A 20630-nucleotide genomic window follows, 5' to 3' on the forward strand; every position below is an offset into this window, starting at 1 on the left:
CGCCGATCGGTCGCCGCGTTTCTATTCAATATTTGTTATCACTTCGGTCGCATTGTTCCCCGCCGATGGCACGAGCAGTTACTTCTTAGACGGGGCCATGTTCTCAGGTTTCTATACGAACCAGTCACTTGCACCGCCTGTTTTCGCCGATCCACAAATATGATCTTAGAATTGAAACCCGCTTGCCTGTTTCAAATTTCCCGCCCGGTCCTGCCCCACGATATCCTCTCACCTCTTTTTCCAGGATGACTGATGTCAGCGCTTGTAGACGCTGGTTAGAGGGGAAGCTGTTTAATAGGGGGGCTTTAATGGGGCCATCAAGGGCGATACTCCTCTAATACGTGCATTAAGACGTGACGTATTTTACGGGACCTGGACTCTGTGCCAGCTGCCGCTCGCCTGTGAATCAACAGTAGTATTTCTGATCTCATCCGCCAGGTACTTTACCAGCCTGAATGCTCCGCCACAAGGCCTCTTCCAGGTCATTTTGTAAAGTGCATTAGCAAACAACTCCTGGCAGCGGTACCTGCCGCTACTACGTGGTTCGAGTTACGAGAGGAAAAGTTAATGTGTGACCGACGCAGCCGCTGTGCATGCTGCGTGGGGTTTGGGTGGAATGAAGGTTCAATTGACAATACGGGTGGAATTTGAAGGCAAACGCTGTGGCGACAGCAACTGTCCGTCACATTACCGTCCCTCTCCCTACCGCCCAGGGGTTTCGGGTGATATTTTATGATTCAAGTCTAAGGATCACCCTGCCTTTAGGGGGGAAATGGATGAGAGTTCATTGCCCTGACACAACACGTGGCAGGGCTCCAGGTTTTGTAGTGTAATTAAGCTAGTGGACACCATCATTTCCAACGGCCCCGTCCATCCAAACAGAATGAGTCAGTGAATTTGGTGTCATCCTGCATAAATAGCAGATTGCTAACATACACTGCCAACACATTTGATTCCCACCTCCCATTTATGTTTATTCGACACCCCTTTTCCTCTTTGACACCACTCCTACCGTCCTTCTGTTCACCCCCGCTCCCCCGCCAGCGTTTGACTCAGTGTCGTTCATCTCAGCCTCCTTGAGCCCTCGCCGCCGACTCGCCAAGTTGCGTCTGTCAATTCTCCTTTTGCAACCGCAGTCGATGCTGCAAAAAACTCAAAGAGATACTTTGGGCGCTAACTGTGTCAATACCTCGACAAGGAGGCTCAGGATCACGGAGTGCTCTACCGTCCGACGAACGCGATGAAATTGAAGACGAGCGATGGAACCGATTGTGCGCGAGCCGCCCGCCAGCCAAGCGGCCTGGCTCCGCTCTGTTGTATCGGTCAGTGTAACAGATGGAAAATTGGTCATCAACAACAAGCGTGGGATTTCTAGTGTGAATGTCTGGCCCGGCGTGTCTGATTCATCCGCTCTCCTTCTGATTCTGCCTCCCCTCCGCATCGCTTCCCTCTCACATGTGAAAGTGTCTCCGCTTCTAAATCGGTTTCTTCGACTCCCACATATCCCGGGCTGACTTGAGCGGTGTGTCACGGATGGGAGGCTCAAAGTACCACTTAAATACACTCAGCTCCATTCTTCCGTCTCCATTCTATTGCATGGAAGCTATATTTATGCCTAGTGCCATTCATGCCTTTTCAATGTGTCAGTTTTGATTGTGTGGATGCTGGTTATGATCCGCAGCGCAGGCCCGTTCCTAATGAAGTCCGTCCGAACGGCAATGTTTTCCGGGTAATTTACTGTACGTGCGCTGGAATTATTCAAATCCGGCTAAACTTTATCGCCTTAATCCTGGGACTAGATTTTTTTCTGGCGGGGGATCAAGAAGGTGATTTTTTTTTTTTTTTTTTTAATCCACTGTGTGTATTTATACTTTTTCTCTTCCCTCCTCTCTCTTTGTCCTCCCTTCATCCTTGGTGCCCCCCCCCTTTCTCTTAGGTGATGGAAACCAAGAACATGCTCTACTTAGTAACTGAGTATGCCAAAAACGGGGAGATCTTCGGTGAGTTTTTCCAAAAATGTGCAATTCTTCTAAATTGATCCCAGATTGCGAATGTCTGTCGGTAATCCTAACTCCAGTCAGAGAGGCCACATGGTTGAGAGATTGTACTTTGGTGATTTGCCTATCATGTGATTTTAGGTAATTACTTCTGTAAAAAAAAAAAATTGGAACGGTATAGCAAGCAACTGCAAAAGTATGAGGGAAGGACTTAAGCCCCGTTCCTGCATGGAGGGAAAAAAAACCCCTTAACGTTAGTTAGAAAATGGCTATTTGGTCTGCAGCATAAACAGCAACTTAAAAGCTGAAATGTTTGGCTGCTCTTTGACTGTCAACTAGCCGTCATAAATATTGATGTCTTCCATTCATTTCCAATGGCTCTCTGATGACATGCTGTGTTTTCTCTGCACTCACTAAACAGCAGTATCCCATTGTAGCACTAGACTCAGTCGCCACCCGTGCTGTGACCATGGCCTGGGAGAAAAATGCAGAATGTTTGGTGCGCATATCTTTACCGTCTTTACTACTACACACCCATGCGCACAAGTATGTGAAACGTTAGTGGGCAGGGTCTATTTGAATGCAGCGTGCAGTGGTGTTCTTTGAAATCACGCGCCGTATTTCACGAATGAAACCGCGGCCTGCTAATAAGTCAGCTTTCAACTTGTTGCAACTTCCAACTGAGTGGATTGAAAATGAAACTTGAACTGAATTTAGAACATTACATGTTGTCGTGACTGTGTCGATGAGATCTGATGAACGGACATTGAGTGGAATCTAATCTAACTAAAGGAAGGAATCTCTGTCTGCCTGCCGGTCTGTCTGTCGGTCGGTTATCTCGACAACCGTTCATCCAATCTACTTCACACTTGGCGGGTGTATTGCTGGCGACACAAGGACGTGTAGTGTTACATTTTGTGCAGTTTGGACACGCGGCACGTGTGATATTAATAAACTTTCAATAAACAGCGTACAGCGGGGGGGGGGGGGGGGCTTCAGGGCTCTGCGGCCGAGTCACAAAGAGCGTCTCTCCCACGGTGTACGACTTTAACCGGCGGTTTCATCTTCCATTGCGGAACACAGGACTGAGTCGCTGACATCTTGTTTAACGGTGCCATTAAAATGTCTCAAGTCTTACATTTAGAATGGGCATGCACTAGTCTAGCTATAAAGGAAGGGATCTCTGTCTGTATGTCCTTTTATTATCTTGACCACCGTTCATCCGATGTACTTCACACGTGCCGGGTGTATCGCCGGGGACCCAAGGAACGTGCAGTGTCCAATTTGGTGCAAATTTGGACACGCGTAATATTAATAAACAAGCTAACAGCGAGCCGCTCAGCTTGTGCCGTGGGCACACCACACGACTTTCAAAGCCGTCCGATCGCTGTACTGTTCGCACTTCGCAACTTTCTGTCTTGTGATGGGGAATCTTGCTGTCTTGTGGTTTCACACTGCATGACTGCTCGGCGACAGCGGGGTCACGCGTTAAAAGATCTTTCGCCAGGAGCAATCCACGTGGAGTCTGTCAGGTCCCCAAACTAGGTTTTGTCACGGAAAAAAAGCGAGAGGTGACCGCAGAAATGACACGATACCATGCGCGTGACAGGATTATTTCTTTTTTATTATATTCTTGATCACTGTAAAAAAAACAACAAGTAAAAGCAGAATTTAAACAAGAAATATATATTTTAAAAAAAAAGTTAAATCGTTATGGCGTGTGTTGCTGGTTGCTGCCCCGCTCCGGAATCGGGGGCTTTGCTCGGCGTCAGCCGCTGTTCTGCAGCGGCAGGGCGGGGCTTCAGGGCTCTGCGACTGAGTCACATACGTTCGCACTCATAAAGGGAGGAATGTCTGTCGGTCTTCCTCTGTCTATCTGTCTGTCGGTCTTCCTCTGTCTATCTGTCTGTCTGTTCATTATCTCGAAAACCGTTCATCCGATCTGCTTCACACTTGGCGGGTGTGTTGCTGGGGATCAAAGGACGCACACTGTCGACTTTGGTGCAATTCAGACACGGGCCACGTGAAATATTAATAAATAACAAGCCACTGCTCACCTCTGTGCAGAAGAGGGGCGGGGCTTCGGGGCCCTGCGACCGGGTCACAAAGAGCGTCTTTCCCCGGTGTACGACTTTAAACGGCAGTTTCATCTTCCATTGTGGAAAGTGCCACATAAACAGGACTGAATCATTCACAGAAGAAACCTGGAGTTGACTGATCCTCCTGAAGTTCTAATGTGCATATAATGTACATACTTTTTCCTTGCAAAGTTGTCCTTACATTTTGTCGATTAAAATGTCTTAAAGTGCCATCAAAATGTCTTAGTATTACATTTTGAAAGGGCATGCACTAGTTTAAAACATTTGTTGAACAAAATTATGATCTTTTAGGGAACTACATATTTTTCTCTAGCAAATCCTGTAATTATATGCTAACATACATGGACTTTCTTTGCAAACTATATGCTTTTTGTGATTAGTGGGTGGCTAGCCAGAACACACCTATCTATGTATATATGCATGTAAAATACATAGAATAAATATAATTTATTTTTAGACCTCAGCCGACTGTAAATGTTGATGGGTGTCCACCAGTTTGCAGCTAAATTTTCGTGTCTTAACTCTCAGGGGGGAAAAAACTGTATAAAGGAAGTAGTGCTACTACATACCTGAGATAATATACCAATCCAGCACTCCTTAGTTGTATAAACCCATGACTACAAGAGGGCACATTTGATTTTGTAGCCTCTTTAAACCAGAACAGACAAAAATACAGGTACTCGGGTCAAGTCTGAACAGAGCAAGAATAGGAATTTAAGATAGGAAGTTATCTTGGTCTGCCATGGAGTTTTATTTAAGCGCAAACATGTATCACACACACTTTGAGGGAGATATATCGACACTGTGATCTCTAATGGAACCCCATACAGCCAATGGCTGATGGGTATGGTTATTTGAATATCCAAATACCCGAAAAGATGTGAATGTTTGAATGTTGAGATATATATTTGAATTGGTGGTGGGGAATTTAAATAGAAATTGAATGTAATCTTGAATAGAATTCAACAAATAACCAATTCAATATAGAGGATTGTTGACAATAAGTTTATTGTTTGAAAATATTTACTGACAATATCAATAGTGCGGCGTTACATGAACATAATTGTAACCCATTTGAATATCCTACACACATAACAAGCTATTTGAAAGCTATCAGAAAATATAGCATTTTTTGATCCCAGGAGGAAAGTTTGTTAACAATATATCAGTGAGCCTTGCACCCTACTACAGGAGAAGGTTTGCTGATTAATAATGGCTGTAATGCATATGTGTAATGCTTGGATTCACTGAAGGAATTGGCCTCGGAGTCATCCAAGGTTTAAGATGATCAAATTTGGCCTCGGTTTCAGGTCTTATTTTCACTATATAACACTTAAACAGCACAGAGAGTTTGACTTCCACTTGGGTTCCAGCTTGTTTTCTCCAGACCAGCAGAGCTAAATCCAACTCACTTCTGATTGAATTTGTGCTAACTTTTCTGACCTGTCTGCAACTCACCTCTTAGAGACTGTCTGAGACCTACTTCCACAGTAGTTGATAGGATTACTGCAGTAATGCTCCACAGTAAACAAAACAGCTGAGTTGCTCTTGTTGGTTTTGTGCGCAAGTATACGCCCTAGTGCCAGCGTTCCACTTGTGATGTTGACTCAGAAACGGGGTGCGGGGAGGCTTAAGTGAAAAAACTCCAGAGCTAAAAGGGAGCAAGCGAGAATGATCAAGTTGAAGTGAGAACGAGAAAAGTGGGCAAAATTCAGGTAGTGTGAGGAAATGTGCGTGGTGAACGCAGACTTCTATGAGGAGGACGGTAGTGTTTTTCCTTGTCGTAGCTGTTCCCAGCAGACCAGGAAGGTCACATGGCCAGAGGACAGACGGTGAAGAACAATCACCACGTTTACACCCGACCATCATTACAGCTTGAATTCATTTCAGAGAATACATATACTGCGACATGATGATTTTAAGCTATTACAAAACTGCTCCGATTCCCAGAAACTCTCAAATCCTCATTGCACAATGTAAAATAGTTATATAAGACATGCATGTCACTGGCAGCAGCAGCAGACGCTGTGAGGGAGCAGCACAGCGGGGCGACACGATAACAATATTAAAATCCCATCAAAATGAAATAATTTTTACTTTGCATATGCATCTTCTGACGGTTGAGCGGAAGAACTCGGAACACACGTTGACAACTCGCCAGCCCCAGTCTGGCTTCTTCCAGCTGCGTCGGCACCTTGAGCTCTGTTGGTTTTGCGGGTGTGTGAGTGGAGCTGTCGAGACAAAGGAGAGAAACTGAGCATGGCACAAGTGGGTGGAGAGTGATTGGTTCCTCAGTATCTTTCTGGTGGTGGGTGGCGGGGCTGGGCGCTGTTGTGGGCACAGTGCAGACATCCTTGCCAGACGGTTCCTTTGCCTTTGTGTCGAGCGGTCTTCCCGCTTGTCTGTCTGCCGGTCGATCTTTCCGCCTGTCTGTCCGTCCGCTCCACCGCTCGCCCGCCTCACCACCGCGAGATAGATCAAACCTGGAAATTGGGTCAACCACAAATAACGTGGAGCAGCCGAGGGTGGAAGGGAGAGGAGGCAGAGGAGAGAACAGGGGAGAGAGCCTGGGACATCCATTTGAATTTGGAAGGTATTGGAGAAATGTAGGGCATGCATATTTAAGAAAGCTCCGCTGGAGGGAAGAGGGAGCATGATAGCTGGCACGGAGTAGACTCAGCTGTAAAGATCTCCTCTCAGACTGATGAAAGAGCGGAGACGTGAGAGCCTGTTGATCTTGAACCATATCAAAGTACTACTTACTCAGCTGACGCATTGTGATTGCACTGAATTTCAATTTCTTTGAGACCATGTTGCGTGCAGTCATGTGTGCTGGCATGTGCGGCATACATGCTAGGGAATCTGTAGCCCAGTAGGGAAACAAAAAAAAAGAAAAAAAAAAGGGTTTTGATGCAAGAAGGGCCTTTGAACAAGAATGTAGAGCCATCCGGTGTCCTCAATGGCCCTACAGGAACCATTGTTTGAAAGTACACCAACTGATTCGCAAGGATTTTGAAACTCATGACCGGGTTGACATGATCATGTCATTTTAGTTGACAAATGATTGTCCTACAAATAATTATATGAAGAATAAATTCATCAACAATTACATTAACAATTTAATTGTCTGATTTGTTAATTTGCCTATGATGGTTATAATGCATGTATCCCTTTTGCAGAACAGCTATGTGTTGGTAGTATTAAACAATTATTTCAAATATATCAATAAGCACAATTCATAGGAGCAGTGAATTAAATGTACAAGTTTACAGCATTGCAGATTTGTTAGGCTGGGGAACGGTCGACGCACATAAAAAAACGGCAGTGTGGTAGTGCACACAATCACGGAACTGATTGAGGAGATTGAGGGAAGTAAGTTTAACACCAAGCAGCATTACTAATCTAGCGGTATTGAAGGTAGATTATGACAGATAACCATTCTTAATTTTGCAATCTTACTCAATGTGCACATTGGAAGTCCACAAGTGTCTCAAACTTGGTGAGAGTAGGTTCCGCGCCAAGCTGTATTTACAGGGTCTCTGTGTGTCCTTAAAAAGTCTTAATATGTCTTAAATTCAGCTTTACAGTTTTTTTAGTATGAAGCCTTAAAAGTTGATTTAATAGCCTTGAGTTTGGTCACAATTTCAACACAATATTATTTGAAGTAATATTTCAAATATTTTGTCAGATTGGTATTTTATTAACTTACCTGCAAGAAGTTATGTGGAAATAAGTAAAAAAAAAAAAAAGTTTATTACAGTACATAATCACTCACCTTGCTGGCTGGAATAATAACACCTCATAGAACAATCTACTTCATAACCTACCCTATTTCTACCTGATACATAACTCTGTACCAAATATGAAGTGCTTACCGGCAATACTTTACTGAATATAAGAGATGATTTGTACAAAAGTCAGTCTTATATCTTGTTCAAATTTGTCTTAAAACATATAAAATTGAACTTGCTAGTAAGTGCAGACACCCCAGTTTAGGTAAGAGTCACGTCACATTGTTGACCACTAATGAAGTGGAAACCGAGAAAAGTGTGTGCATGTCCTTTTATATACTGTACATTTCATGGTGGTGTTCTGTAAAAAGAGAGGACTAGACTCCTCATCTCTAATGTTATAGGAATGTTAAAATGTGTCGACGAATCCGTGTCGACCGAAAAAAGTCAAATCAGAATAATTATCATTTTATTTTTTTATGTCCTAAAAACGTTACTGTTTATAGCCTTTTCAAAAATTTCAAAATAAAGTAAAAAACAAACACTGTTACTTTCAGAATGGGAGCGGGAGCAGAGTGTGCGCATGCACGTCAGAAGTTGCACTTTCTCAGAAATCTTTCTCAGAATTCCGCAAATTCTAATCATACACACACATCGAACCTATGAGGTGCGTAGCAAAATGAGGTTTCATTTCAGGCGCCGCTTTGTCGTCATCTCACTGTGTACAGATTGCCATAACGTGTGGGTAAAACTATCCTTTTCTCTAGGGTTTTTTTTTTTTATAGCTGAATATCTAATTGTGTGTGTGTGTGTGTGTGTGTGTGTGTGTGTGTGTGTGTGTGTGTGTGTGTGTGTGTGTGTGTGTGTGTGTGTGTGTGTGTGTGTGTGTGTGTGTGTGTGTGTGTGTGTGTGTGTGTGTGTGAAGCGACCTTGGGTCCCTTGAAAGGCGCTATATAAATTAAGGCCATTATTAGGGGTCCAGCCCTATCGTTATTGTTCGGGCAAAAATTCTCTGAATTTTTAAGCCTAAAACTATCTGGAACACATACTGTGGCATAACCTACGAATACGGTTGAGGTGTCGTTTAAACCACAATGTCAAAAGGATCTCGTCCATATTCAGTTGGTCTTTAACTGACACGTCACACGTCTCGTTCTAAAATGAACAAGATGAGATTTACAGTAAGATGCTTTATGATGTCATCATATTATTTACTATAAATCTACGTGGACTCTGTAGTCACGTGGTCTACGTGGTCACCCTGTAGTGTTTCGACGTTACCAAACTACTTGTTTCATTACTTATTTGTACTCCATACCTGGTAGATCTGTTCGATTGATATTTTAAATCCATGGTCCACATTACTTTGCCAGATTAATGAAAAATACAATAAAAAATAATCATTAAAAATTCTTCAGCACGTCTACTCAAAAACACTGAAACGTGTGACTGAGTGATGCGTTCATGATCCAGCTAGGTGTCGGAAAAATAAAAGCCGTGCAATGGTTATTACCCACAGAAATACCACAACGTTTTTTGTATTTCATGGAAATGTACCTTACTGAAAATGTAATCCAAGGAAAAAACTCAACAAATAAATGACGTGCCTGACACCAAACGGCCACCCGTCACTGAGAGTGCAGCTCTTATTTCCACAGACATCATGGTGAGTTATAACAATGAGAAGTTTTGGTTAACATGCAAACGTGGACGGTTGTTTTAAAGACAGGAGGGTTGCGCTGTGTAGACTGCATAGTGGTTGCACCGCAAGACGAGCAACCGGGAGACGACAGATCGGGGGGGGGGGGGGGGGGGTGACGACCCATGCGGCGTTCAACTTAACTCGGAAAATCGTGCCACGTTTCAGAGAACCCAGGAAACTGAAACGACTAAACTGGACCCTGTTTATTGCTGCCTGCAGCTATATTTATTATTATTGTTATTAATAATAATATGAATGGTCCGATTTGGGACAGGAAGTTCTCTTAGTGTTTGTGTTACAGAGGGGATCGGTGCACGGGGCTCGTCACCCGACCAGCAGATAGAGAAACGTCATTCCTCCTGCACCCCGACTGATTATTATTGTTTATTATTTCTCGTTTCAGCCAGCAAGCCTTTTTGTTTATTGTCGTATTAACAACTCACGCCATGTCGTAGCCCCAGTGCCAGAAAGACTCCCTCCCTTAACCCCTACCGGTGTGTATTCTCATGATAACCATACATTAAGGTACATTTTGTTGTGAATTAAGCCATATAACTAGTGCGGTTTTTTTTTTGGTTGTTTTTTTTTTAACCAATAGGTCCACATTAGAATCTTAAACAAACACACACAAAGAACGACTGATCGGTAATTACCTCCAACGCGTCAACGTGCAAAAAGCTGTCATTAACATCTCTAATGTTAACCCTGACGAGCAGAGCAGCTGTTGGGAGACTTTGCTCCCCGTCCAGCTCTTGGTGTACGTGGAACACATCAGTGTAACGCTGCTTGTTCAGTCGTTCCCCCAGCACCCCTATGATTCATGCTTGTTCTGTCCGCTTTCCCAGAATGCAACGCTGTGGCAACCTGGCTGCGCTGAGGTCCTTACCCCTGCTGACATTGAATCAGTGGATTACTCATCCCTCCACTGGGGGGTGGGGTGGGGTGGGGGGTGGCTTACTGTTGATTGCTCAAACAGTAATGGCTTGTGTTTCGCCTCCAGAGCAGGCGGTAGACACGCAGTGGACACACATAATTTGGAGGGTTTCTATCTATTGTTGAGACTTATTTGTTCAGCACCTACCGTGCTACAGAAAGTTGGAAAGACTCAACAGGATTCCTGGATTCAGCCGCCGTCTGAATCCCTGTCTGTAACGCTGCTCCTTGAGGCGCCGTCGTCCACAGAATCTGTGTCTGTTTATTTATTTTGGGATCGAGAGGGATGACTTTGATGCCAGAGCAGTTAGCACTTGTCTCAGTACATTACAGTTTAGTGTTCGAGTCTCTTAGCGGGTCCGCGTTCTGACCGCACCGACACATTCCCTGGTGGGTCTTCTTGATTAGCAGCCCCACACGAATCTCGCCCCGGTCACTGGAGGGCTCCGCCACGGAATGTGTCAGCTGCTATCTAATCAGGTTTTCTCATTCCCTTCAAAGTTAACCATTCATCAAGTACTCCAGTTGAACAACCTGCAGTCCCACATTCAAAAGAACAGTGTTATCTCCAAAAGTTTTAAAAGTTGCATCAGTTTGTGACTGAATTTGGTAGAGGTTTTCAGATTCAATCACCACACCTGCCAAAGTTTTGGGGGGGGGGACATTTAGTCTCCCTGGCTGCCTGACCAAACTGACAGCCATGAAAAAATGCCTCCCATCGGGAGATTGATAAATTATGTTAAAACTTGTGGCTGGGATGTTTACGTTGTGTGTGTCTTTACCCTCAGGACATATGTTGCTCCACTTTAGACATCTTATCTGTAGTTAACGGCACATTGTTTTTGACACGCCTACTTAATGGGCCATGAAATTGGCTTGGTGTAACTTCTCAGCATAGCATGCCAAAGGCCTATAAAAAAAAAAAAAGAGAGAAGGAAAGAACCCATCTCAGTCGTTTACATTCATGGACTTGTTTTGCTTTCCATGTACTTTGTCCTCTCTGCACACGGCAAAAGAAATTACAGGAATAGTATTTTGAAATATTCTATATTTCTAATGTGAATAGAACTATGGCCGTGATACCAATACCAAAAGACCACGCACTGGTTGGTTGGAAACAGGGTTAAATTCTGACCATGAAGCACTTTTCATGGATTAAAATGAAAACTAACACAAATACCTCTGGTCTACAAACCCGTTGGGCAGTAAAAGTAGTCTGGTGTGTTCCTCGTGCGGGATGTATTTTCCCGGTTAGTTATCTGACAAAGAGGTGTGAAAAGGGATCCCCACCGACAGCAACAAACACCACTGTTTCCTATTGGAGATTTTTCACAGATGACATGAGAATCTTGATTTTTAACATTCTGGTGGTTGTTAGGGGAAATAGGTGTTTTGAACTTGGCCTACCTCACACTTGGCACTACAGCTCTGTTGTATACAACAGTTTGTAAGCTTCAAAGATTTTAGATGTAACGCAAGCGAAAGGTCTGAGGGGAAACAATGATGTCATTGTGAGCTCAGACAATGAGAGACCAGTCAATGTTCTAAATCACTGTAGAACGTAGAGTTCATGACCTGTGAACAGAGGCTCTTGGTCCTTATTTCTGTTCTTGAAAACAGTGCAGCGCCAGTGACCGTCGTGCTACTATGTGTTTGGCTGTATTTTTGTAAGTCATTTGGAAAGCCTGTTCAAAAGAGTCTTCTGCGATATCAGCGTGGATGTCTTCGGCTGCTGCTTCTCCTTGCTTTGGCCACTTTGTCCACTTGCAACTCCTCCTCGGCACCCCTTCCCACGCCAACATGTGAATAAGGGGAACGCGTGTTGACGGAAGTGGCACCACTGGATTTCCGTCAACACCGCGGCGTGACCGTTTTCATCCCAAGGATTACCAGCTGCCCACCGAACGGCGATTACAGATAAATTGACCTGTTTTATCTGCAAAGATATGCGGCCGATTAGCATCTCGCAGGGGTCTGGATATAAAGATTTCATCCGCGACCTTGAGTTGGTATGTCCACTAGTGCAGAGGTTCCCAACTCCCGTACAGCGGACCGCGCCGGGTCACAGTGCATTTGAGTGAGATCGTGGGCAGGAATCCTTTCAGAAGTGATCTGCGGAGCAGCAGCGGGAAACGGAGTAAATTAAATACACCTACAGTGGAATAAAATCACACCTTTTTGTATTTGCTTTGTTTGTGCATAACGCCACACGCCACACACACATTTCAGAATTGTAATAGATATATGAATATATTCCAACTTATGTGTTTTTTCTGAAGGAATAGTCTAACGTCATTTTTGGCCAATTATGACAGCCCTAATTGGCACCAGACACAAATTCAAGTTACATGTCTGGCTTATTCTGGCAGACATTTTTAGGTGTGCACTGGAATTCAGCAAATGGATATATTATATATTATTTTATTGTTGATATTGTTATTGTAGTGTGAGTGATATATTGTGCCTGCAAAGCTTGAAAGTTACATATTGAAAGTCTATGTCAAAATGTAACTACACGTTCTTTGAACATGACACATTGACACTTGTTTTCCCTTATTTCTCCCCTTTCTTTATTTCTTTCTTTCTTGTTCTCGGCTGCAGACTACCTGGCAAAGCACGGCCGTCTGAGTGAGCTGGAGGCCAGGAGGAAGTTCTGGCAGATACTGTCAGCAGTGGAATACTGTCACAACCGCAACATTGTCCACAGGGATCTGAAAGCAGAGAACTTGCTGCTGGACGGACACATGAATATTAAAATAGCAGGTACAGTTGCTGCACGCTCCATTAACATACATGCACAGGTTGGATATACTGTATGCTATAATAATCAACCTTGAAATGTAAGAGCTGCAATGAGAGGTGGTTTTTATGTGACAACAAAAAGGTACAAATTGCCTTTATTGCCTCGCCATAGAACAATTTGCCTTGATCCTTTGCCTTCGATGATCTCAGCGGCTGTATAGTTGTGAAATATCTTAACTGCCTGCCCAGACCATTGGAACAGACAGCAGCAATCTTTCCCCCGTGATTACTTTTCTCTAATTTTATGAAAGAAGCACAAGAACAGAGGAAAGGGAGTCAATGGGACTAAGCCGATGGTCTGTTGAACAAGCTTCACATAGGCATTATTAAGCAACTGGCATTTAGAGCTTGGTGGTGAGAATGTCAGCCTGCTGTTGTGTTCCAGGGTGTGTGTGTGTGTGGGGGGGGATCAGTGAAGAGCTTGGACTTAATTGGCGGATCGAAGAGGAGGAGGTGAAAGGGATTGGCTGCTTTTGAAGAGCCACAGAGGAGACAGCTATCTTGGGGAAGGGGACTAAACTGCTTTGTTGTACTGCCATGGCAGGGGTTTTCTAAACGTGCCCGGGAAGCATTCGTCGCATGTGCCACACTCTCTTCTACGGTGTCATTACATTTAGAATGATCAGTGGGTTTTTTTTACCTTGAAAGAGCAGAGTGCAGGGGGTGATGCAAAACGTCTCAGTGACTAGTTTTCATGTTGGGGAAGCTAGGACAACGGCGGTTAATGTAGTCAAGAGTGTATCAAATTCTGAGCAGCTGTTTTCCACTCTGTGTTTTGTTTGAGTACTAGGAGAGGTCAGGGACGGACCATAGTGAAGGTACCATGAGGGAAATTAAACTCTGGTTATTGAAGTGAAGGGGTGGCCTTCTACTGTAAAGGTGTCGGCCATACCATTTGATGCAGGACGTTTAAAGCAGTAGTACTCCACTGCCATCCTCGGGACCCAAAGTATAACTGTTTTTCTATCCTACCAGTTAGTTGAGTTGGACTGGCATCATCACCATCTAGTCGCAATCAGTCCCTACAGCAACGGCTAGAATGAAACGCAGCAGTATTTAACATCCCAAGGACTGGACTGGAGTGGAGAACCAATTTAAAGTATGCCTCCAGGGTGTACCTCAGAAGGAAAGCAGGCAGACGCAGCCAGGGACATAATGTTTGGATTCCAATAAACTCAGCGTTTCTGATAAAGCGCTCGGTTATAGAAAACCCCCCCCCGGCCCGAGGAAGAATTATAGTTAAGCTCCTTGACTCCAAAGATTTGGAAGAATCCTTGTTTAGGCAACTAAACGTGGTGGACCAAGGGGCGTGGTTAAGCCACGGCCTGCAGGTGACGGCGCTGGCTTCTTCCCGCCGCGGGGCCGCTGTACCGGGTGTGCCTTGTCAGCCTCTTTAGCGCTGATTGGTCGGACCTGGCTGGGTGAGCTTTCTTATGTGTTGTCTTGTCTTACAGTGGGGATCGCGGGGCAAAACGATAGAACAATACAGGTCCTCCTCACTTCACCTACCCGCTTAACGACCATTCGGACTTATGACCAGCTCTCTCACCAGTCGGTTGTGTGCACTGCGTACAATACCGCGGCGTCTCAGCGTCAAGCATCTCATCGCGCATGAGTTGAACATTTCTAAAACTTACTAAAGGATTTTGTGTTCTTATATAAAACTAACTAAATAAAATAAAAATATCCAGAAAATGTTTTTATTTCTAGTTTTTTTTGTCTAGTCTATTTGTCAAATTTGTCAACATATAGCCGTTACAATACAATAACCAGTTGTCTTCATAGACGGACAGCATTAATAATGATGACTCAAACCTCAGCAGGTGGAGAGTTACTTTTAAATGGAACGATGCAAATTGTAATTTACCATTGTTAACAATAAGGGGACAAACAGTTGAGATTCTTATTGTGTGTTTGGTGAGCGTATGCTGTACAGATAAACACAAACAACAAATAATTTTGTTCAGTTACTGTGATAATGCTTTTAAATATTATTTTATGTCACATTTTCCCTACTTAGCTGATGTACTGTAAAACTGCATAGTGTGTTAATTAATCTAAATGTAAGGTGAAAATGGAAATCGTATTTTCAGTTTCGGCAACCAAAAGCTGATGACTTGTTGCCAGCCTGGCAACAACTTTTAAAAGTTAAAAGATAGCGAGTGAATTTTTATTTTTATTTTTTGATCAACGCATTTTCTGCATCTCTTGGCCACATTGGAACTTACCGGTGGTGTTCCTCCAGCTGTTATTATTGTAAGGTCTGACGCGAAGCCAGTTGTTTGGGTGGCATATTAGATTCGAAGGGGCCAGCACAACATTACACGGCTTGCGATGGAAGTGAATCTCTGAGGAGGACTGTGGGAGCAAGGTGCATGCTGTACCTTCTGTCCCCTCCTCTGCCTCCTCCCTCACCCTGCCTCCTTGTCACTTCAGCTCTGCTTCACAGATGGTTTATTCCATGGTAGGTGGCCTTTTCTATTTCTCTTGTCTTCTTTCACTTATTTATTTTCTCAACACAGCAAAGGTTTTAGTGTTTTTACTGCGGCTCATGCCGCAGTATTGTGAAAATGACCACAGAGGGGACTTCTGACTCACATTTGCGTACACTTAACCAGTCACTTTAAGACATTATCCTGAAAATTGAATAATAAAAGGCATATACAATGTTATACTCTCATCACCGTTTTATTTCCTCGCATCTGTGTAACAGTTTTATCGTGATTAAGCGCCTGATAGACGTTCATACCGAGAGGTTTCTGCCGGTCCTCCAGCCTGGCAAGGTGATCTGGTCCAGCGGGACCTGCTTACCTTCCAGAGGTCGGCCAGCCTGCGTGAAGCTCAACTGGGCAGCGGTCAGCTAAAGAAAGGTCACGCTAGTAATAGACCGAGAGTACAGGGAGGCAGGACGGGGCAGGGAGGGTGGCCTTTATATTTACACTTCAAAGAGTCCCTTCAAGCTTACGCTGACGTAGAGGAGGCATGGTAGAGGAGGCATGAGGGGACCTCATACTGGGTCAGACGAACCGACCGTGGGCTCGGCGAGTCCCTCGGGCTCTGCTGCGCGCTCTGCTGGTTTTGAGTCGGCATCAAGAACCCTGTCACACAATGTCTGCTTCCCCTTTTTTTTCTCTCCTTCTTTCTTTGTTTCCTTGAAATTTGTTCATTTATGTGAAATGTATGTTTTAGTTTTTCAGTGTTTTCAGCAGTAGGCCTTGTGACGAAAAAATTCCTCCGCAGCGGAGATTCCCCATACTCTCTTGTTCTCGACTCGGCCAGAGGAGAGCGATCTCATTCGGAGTCGATGCAGGCGGTGATGTTTAGGCGATCTTTTTAAACTGCGGTGAGACGTCTGCAGCCCGCTTCTCCGACCCAACTATAACACAATTACACCTTTGGCATATAAACACACCGACTACGCAGTCACGCAAACCCCAAATCATTTGTGCATGCAAGTAGTATGTTTCCAAGCTAATATTATGCTAATTCATCCGCGTGCGACACAGACCCCTCCTCTGGTGCTGTGAGTAGCCTGCAGCGTGTTGGGGCGTTTGACGTCAGGCAGACTGCTCAGTATTCAGCTCCATGAAGTGGGTCACCGCATCTGACGGTGAAGCAACCGCTTAGCGCCGCCTGGATCTCACATCTCACCCTCACATCTCAAGCGGGATTAGACCGTAGAAATACAGTAGTTCCAATAAACCGTTTTACCCTCCACTCATTTACTCCTCACCCGCGTACATTACACTCGCAGGCACCATTGAGACACAAGCACGCGCACACACTTTCCTCTTTAAAGGGTGTCTGCCTAATGCCTCAGTCACACTAGAACATAAACTACCTCTAACTGTGTTTCTACGTTTCCTCGTCATTTAAATAAACACCCTAATACGTGTGTGTGTGTGCGTGCGTGCGTGCGCGCGCTTCCTATTATTATTCATCATCTCTGACAAAGCCTGTCTCACCACTGACTGAAAGGAAAGCCGACGTGTGCACATCAGATCCATGTTAATTTTAGAGTGGTGCCGCGGCACAACAATGCCTTGATGATTGTGTCGTTATAGCGCCACGGAATCTGCGCTCGAACCCGACGAAAGGGAGAAGGGAGACGGAGAAAAAGAAGTTAATTGCCTCAAAGCAAAATGTCCCGAACGACGCCTAATGTATCCACGTGCGTCGAGATTCAGAGTCGTCTTGAAAGCGGTGAATAGAGGATAAGGGTTCCACCTCGTCTCTGTTTACTGTTGGACTAAATAACAGAATCACCTAGCGTCACAGACATAATTAAGAGCAGGGGCACCCTTGCCTTGAGAACAGCTGCAATCCTTCTTGGGATGCCGTTGAAAGTCCTGAACTGGGTTCACTGGGATATTGCACCGTTCTTCATGAAGTTCTTTGAGCAATGAAGGAGCTGGGAATCTACTCTGCAGAACTTTAGAAAGGGGATCTATTGTGCTGCCTTTCAACAAGTTTTTATATAGGTCTCTGAAGTCCCCAAAACATGTTTTATTTATTTATTTTAATTTATGTTTTATTTATTTTTGCTGAAAATACCACTCCGATTATGCATTCGAGCCATTCTAACATGCCTCTAAACCATTGTGTTCCAGGACAGGCTGTTTCTTTATGGTGGCGCCACAATCCTGAGGCCCCTAGTTCTGTGAGCAAATGGGGTTCGAGCTTTACTTCCGTGCTCCGTTGTATTTAGTCTGCGAACTTTCACTGATTTCACCTTATCGGGTTATTGGTTTCGACTTTTGTTGCGGACACTGCACCGGGACACCGCACACGTGCATTTTTTTGTTTCGCTGAAAACAAAATAAATGCGTGCACAATGGGGGGAAAAGTTTTTTTTATTGGTTTTGTTTGGGGAAACGCACAGCAGATTGTGCGCCGCAGCCTGCAGTATCTACCGCATACTTTATATACCACATATTTTTAATATATATATATTTATTTTATTGAAAGAAACGGCAGAATTATTTTTTAATACTTACAATTCCATTGTCTGCAGTTTCTTCACAGTTTGACAGTTGATATTAATTGCTTTTTCGTTCAAAAGATTTGTGCTGGTTTGTGAAACGAACAGTTTCCAGCAGCGCAGCAGTGTTATTCTCCAGCTGCGGGTGGAGTTACTCAAGACGGAGGGTGGTTCTAATTCTAATGAATCCTTACTTGACGTAGCAAGGGGCTGCGAATCCAAAACGGTTGTTTTACCACGTTTTCAGAAATACTCGCAAAAAATGGACTGGGTTGTCTTTTTTCAGAGTTTGTATGTTAGGAGGCACATCAGAGAACCAAACCTATGTGCACAAGGTTTTCATAATAGGTCCCTTTTAAAGCTTAATGAGCATCTTTGCTGATAGATAGAGATTTCTTTGTCATATGCTGTCATTACTTTTGAGACAGTTCCCCTCGACACGTTAAATAATTCTGTTTTTGTGACTGATGAACCTGTAATTCAGTTCATGTTGTTCATGTCAAGTCACATATCTCCTTCTTTCCTCCTCTTTTCAAGTATTTGCCTCCCACTACTGGGAGAAACCCTTTCTTATCTTTCTGAATTTTTGCCAATCTTGTTCAATTTGTTTCCATTGGTTTTTTTTTTTTCCATAATGAGAAGCAGACACGCATATCAAAGTGCTAATTAATTGTCAGACCTCTTCTATATCTGACACATGCTACTAATCGCAAATTAACCTAATAAGACTCACTTTTGTAATTGTGATTTAGTTACTTCAAAGTTCAGCTTTCATGTACTGTCTGTTATTTTGTCTACCCCCGAAATATCTTTCTACAATTATTCCATTTTTTCTTTCACTCTGCCAGTCTCTTGCACGGTCGCTCTCCCCCTCCCTCTCTCCTCTCGGGATATGCAGACCCTAAGGCTGATCACAACATTGAGTTGCTGGATCACTGAGGAGGCTGTGTGTGTGTGTGTGTGTGTGTGTGTGTGTGTGTGTGTGTGTGTGTGTGTGTGTGTGTGTGTGTGTGTGTGTGTGTGTGTGTGTGTGTGTGTGTGTGTGTGTGTGTGTGTGTGTGTGTGTGTGAAGTCATCTATCCCCGTTATGTAAACCAGCATTTTTTTATTTTTTTATTTTATTTTTTTTTAAATCCGTGTTATTTGTTTTTTGTTTGTTTGGCATTACAGTTTTCCCCTGTTTTATGTAACCCATTATGAACGATGGGAGGGGGCAGAAGGAACTGCAGTAGGCCTGCTTTAATCCTCTTCAGCTGTAGCTGTTGGGTTGTCGCACCGCTATCACCAGTCCAGCCACTGACAAGTAACACCTTCAGGCCGGCAAAGGTCAAGTTCCCACAGATGTGAGGGCCGAAGAACAGAAGTACACGATACATGTGTGCTATGTCAATATTACTTCGGCTCTGAGCTGAACTATAATGAAAGGCACACTTGGATTTCAAAGAATTTGACGTTTGAAAGACTTTTCATAATTGTTCCTCTGATGGAGACGAAACCTCCAGACCTATTATAAGGCAGCGTTTTGATGAGCTCATGTCCTCCAAGGACATTCCCTCGGACGAGGGGTTTGTTTTCTCATTGAGCAAATATGTGGATCACATCTTCTGCGCTGAACCTGTGTGCTCTGCTGAGATGTTTTAAAGGCGACCTATTATGCCCCTTTTTACACAAGTTAATATAGGTCTCTGAGGTCCCCGAAACGTGTTTCTGAAGTTTTTTGCTGAAAATGCCACTCAGATTATGCTTTCGAGCCATTCTAACATGCCTCTAAAACCTCCTGTTCCACAACTGGCTTTTCTGTGTGTGAAGCTTTAAATGTAAATGAGCTGCCATCCCCCTAGTTCTGTGAGCCAATGGGGTTTGACCACAAGTTCCGGCTTCTGTTGTTTTACTCAAACTTTCACTGATTTCGCCTTATCAGTCCACCAAAATCTGTTTCGGAACAAATTTAAAGCGAGAAATAAGCAATCCAGTTGCTGAATCTTAACTCATATTAGATTTACGAAGCCGAATTTAAAAGTTAGTTCCTACCTTCGTTGCCGTTCTGCAAGCTTGTAGGGGACACCACACGAGACACCGTTGGGATTTTTTGTTTCACGTAAATATCGGAAAATAAAATACATTTTAAAAAATACATCTACAATAAAAACACTGTTTTTATTGGGGGGTTGTTTTTTTTTTTGTTTTTTTTTTGAGAAATGCAGAGCAGATTGCATGACGCAGCCGACAGTCTATCTACCGCATACATTTCCCTCGTCTGCAGTTTCTTCATGGACAGTCTGTATTAATTCCTCTTTCTTTTCAAAGATTTGTGCTTGTCTCTGCAGCCAACAGAGCACTTCCCATGCTTAGCTCCTAGCTTCGATGCTAGCGGGTCCTGTGACG

The 20630-nt window shown here is 43.9% G+C and overlaps 1 protein-coding gene across 1 annotated transcript in view; it reads left to right on the forward strand.

Moving 5' to 3' along the window:
* The window catches only part of sik2b (salt-inducible kinase 2b), a 43562-nt gene that overhangs the window by 5775 nt on the left and 17157 nt on the right, over positions 1 to 20630 (forward strand). The window contains 2 exon segments of the mRNA XM_080006507.1: positions 1937 to 2000; positions 13064 to 13225. Coding sequence (XP_079862633.1) covers positions 1937 to 2000; positions 13064 to 13225 — 226 coding nt within the window.

This window comes from Zeus faber (assembly GCF_960531495.2).
Source record: "Zeus faber genome assembly, chromosome: 9".
In the NCBI taxonomy this organism is placed as follows: domain Eukaryota; kingdom Metazoa; phylum Chordata; class Actinopteri; order Zeiformes; family Zeidae; genus Zeus; species Zeus faber.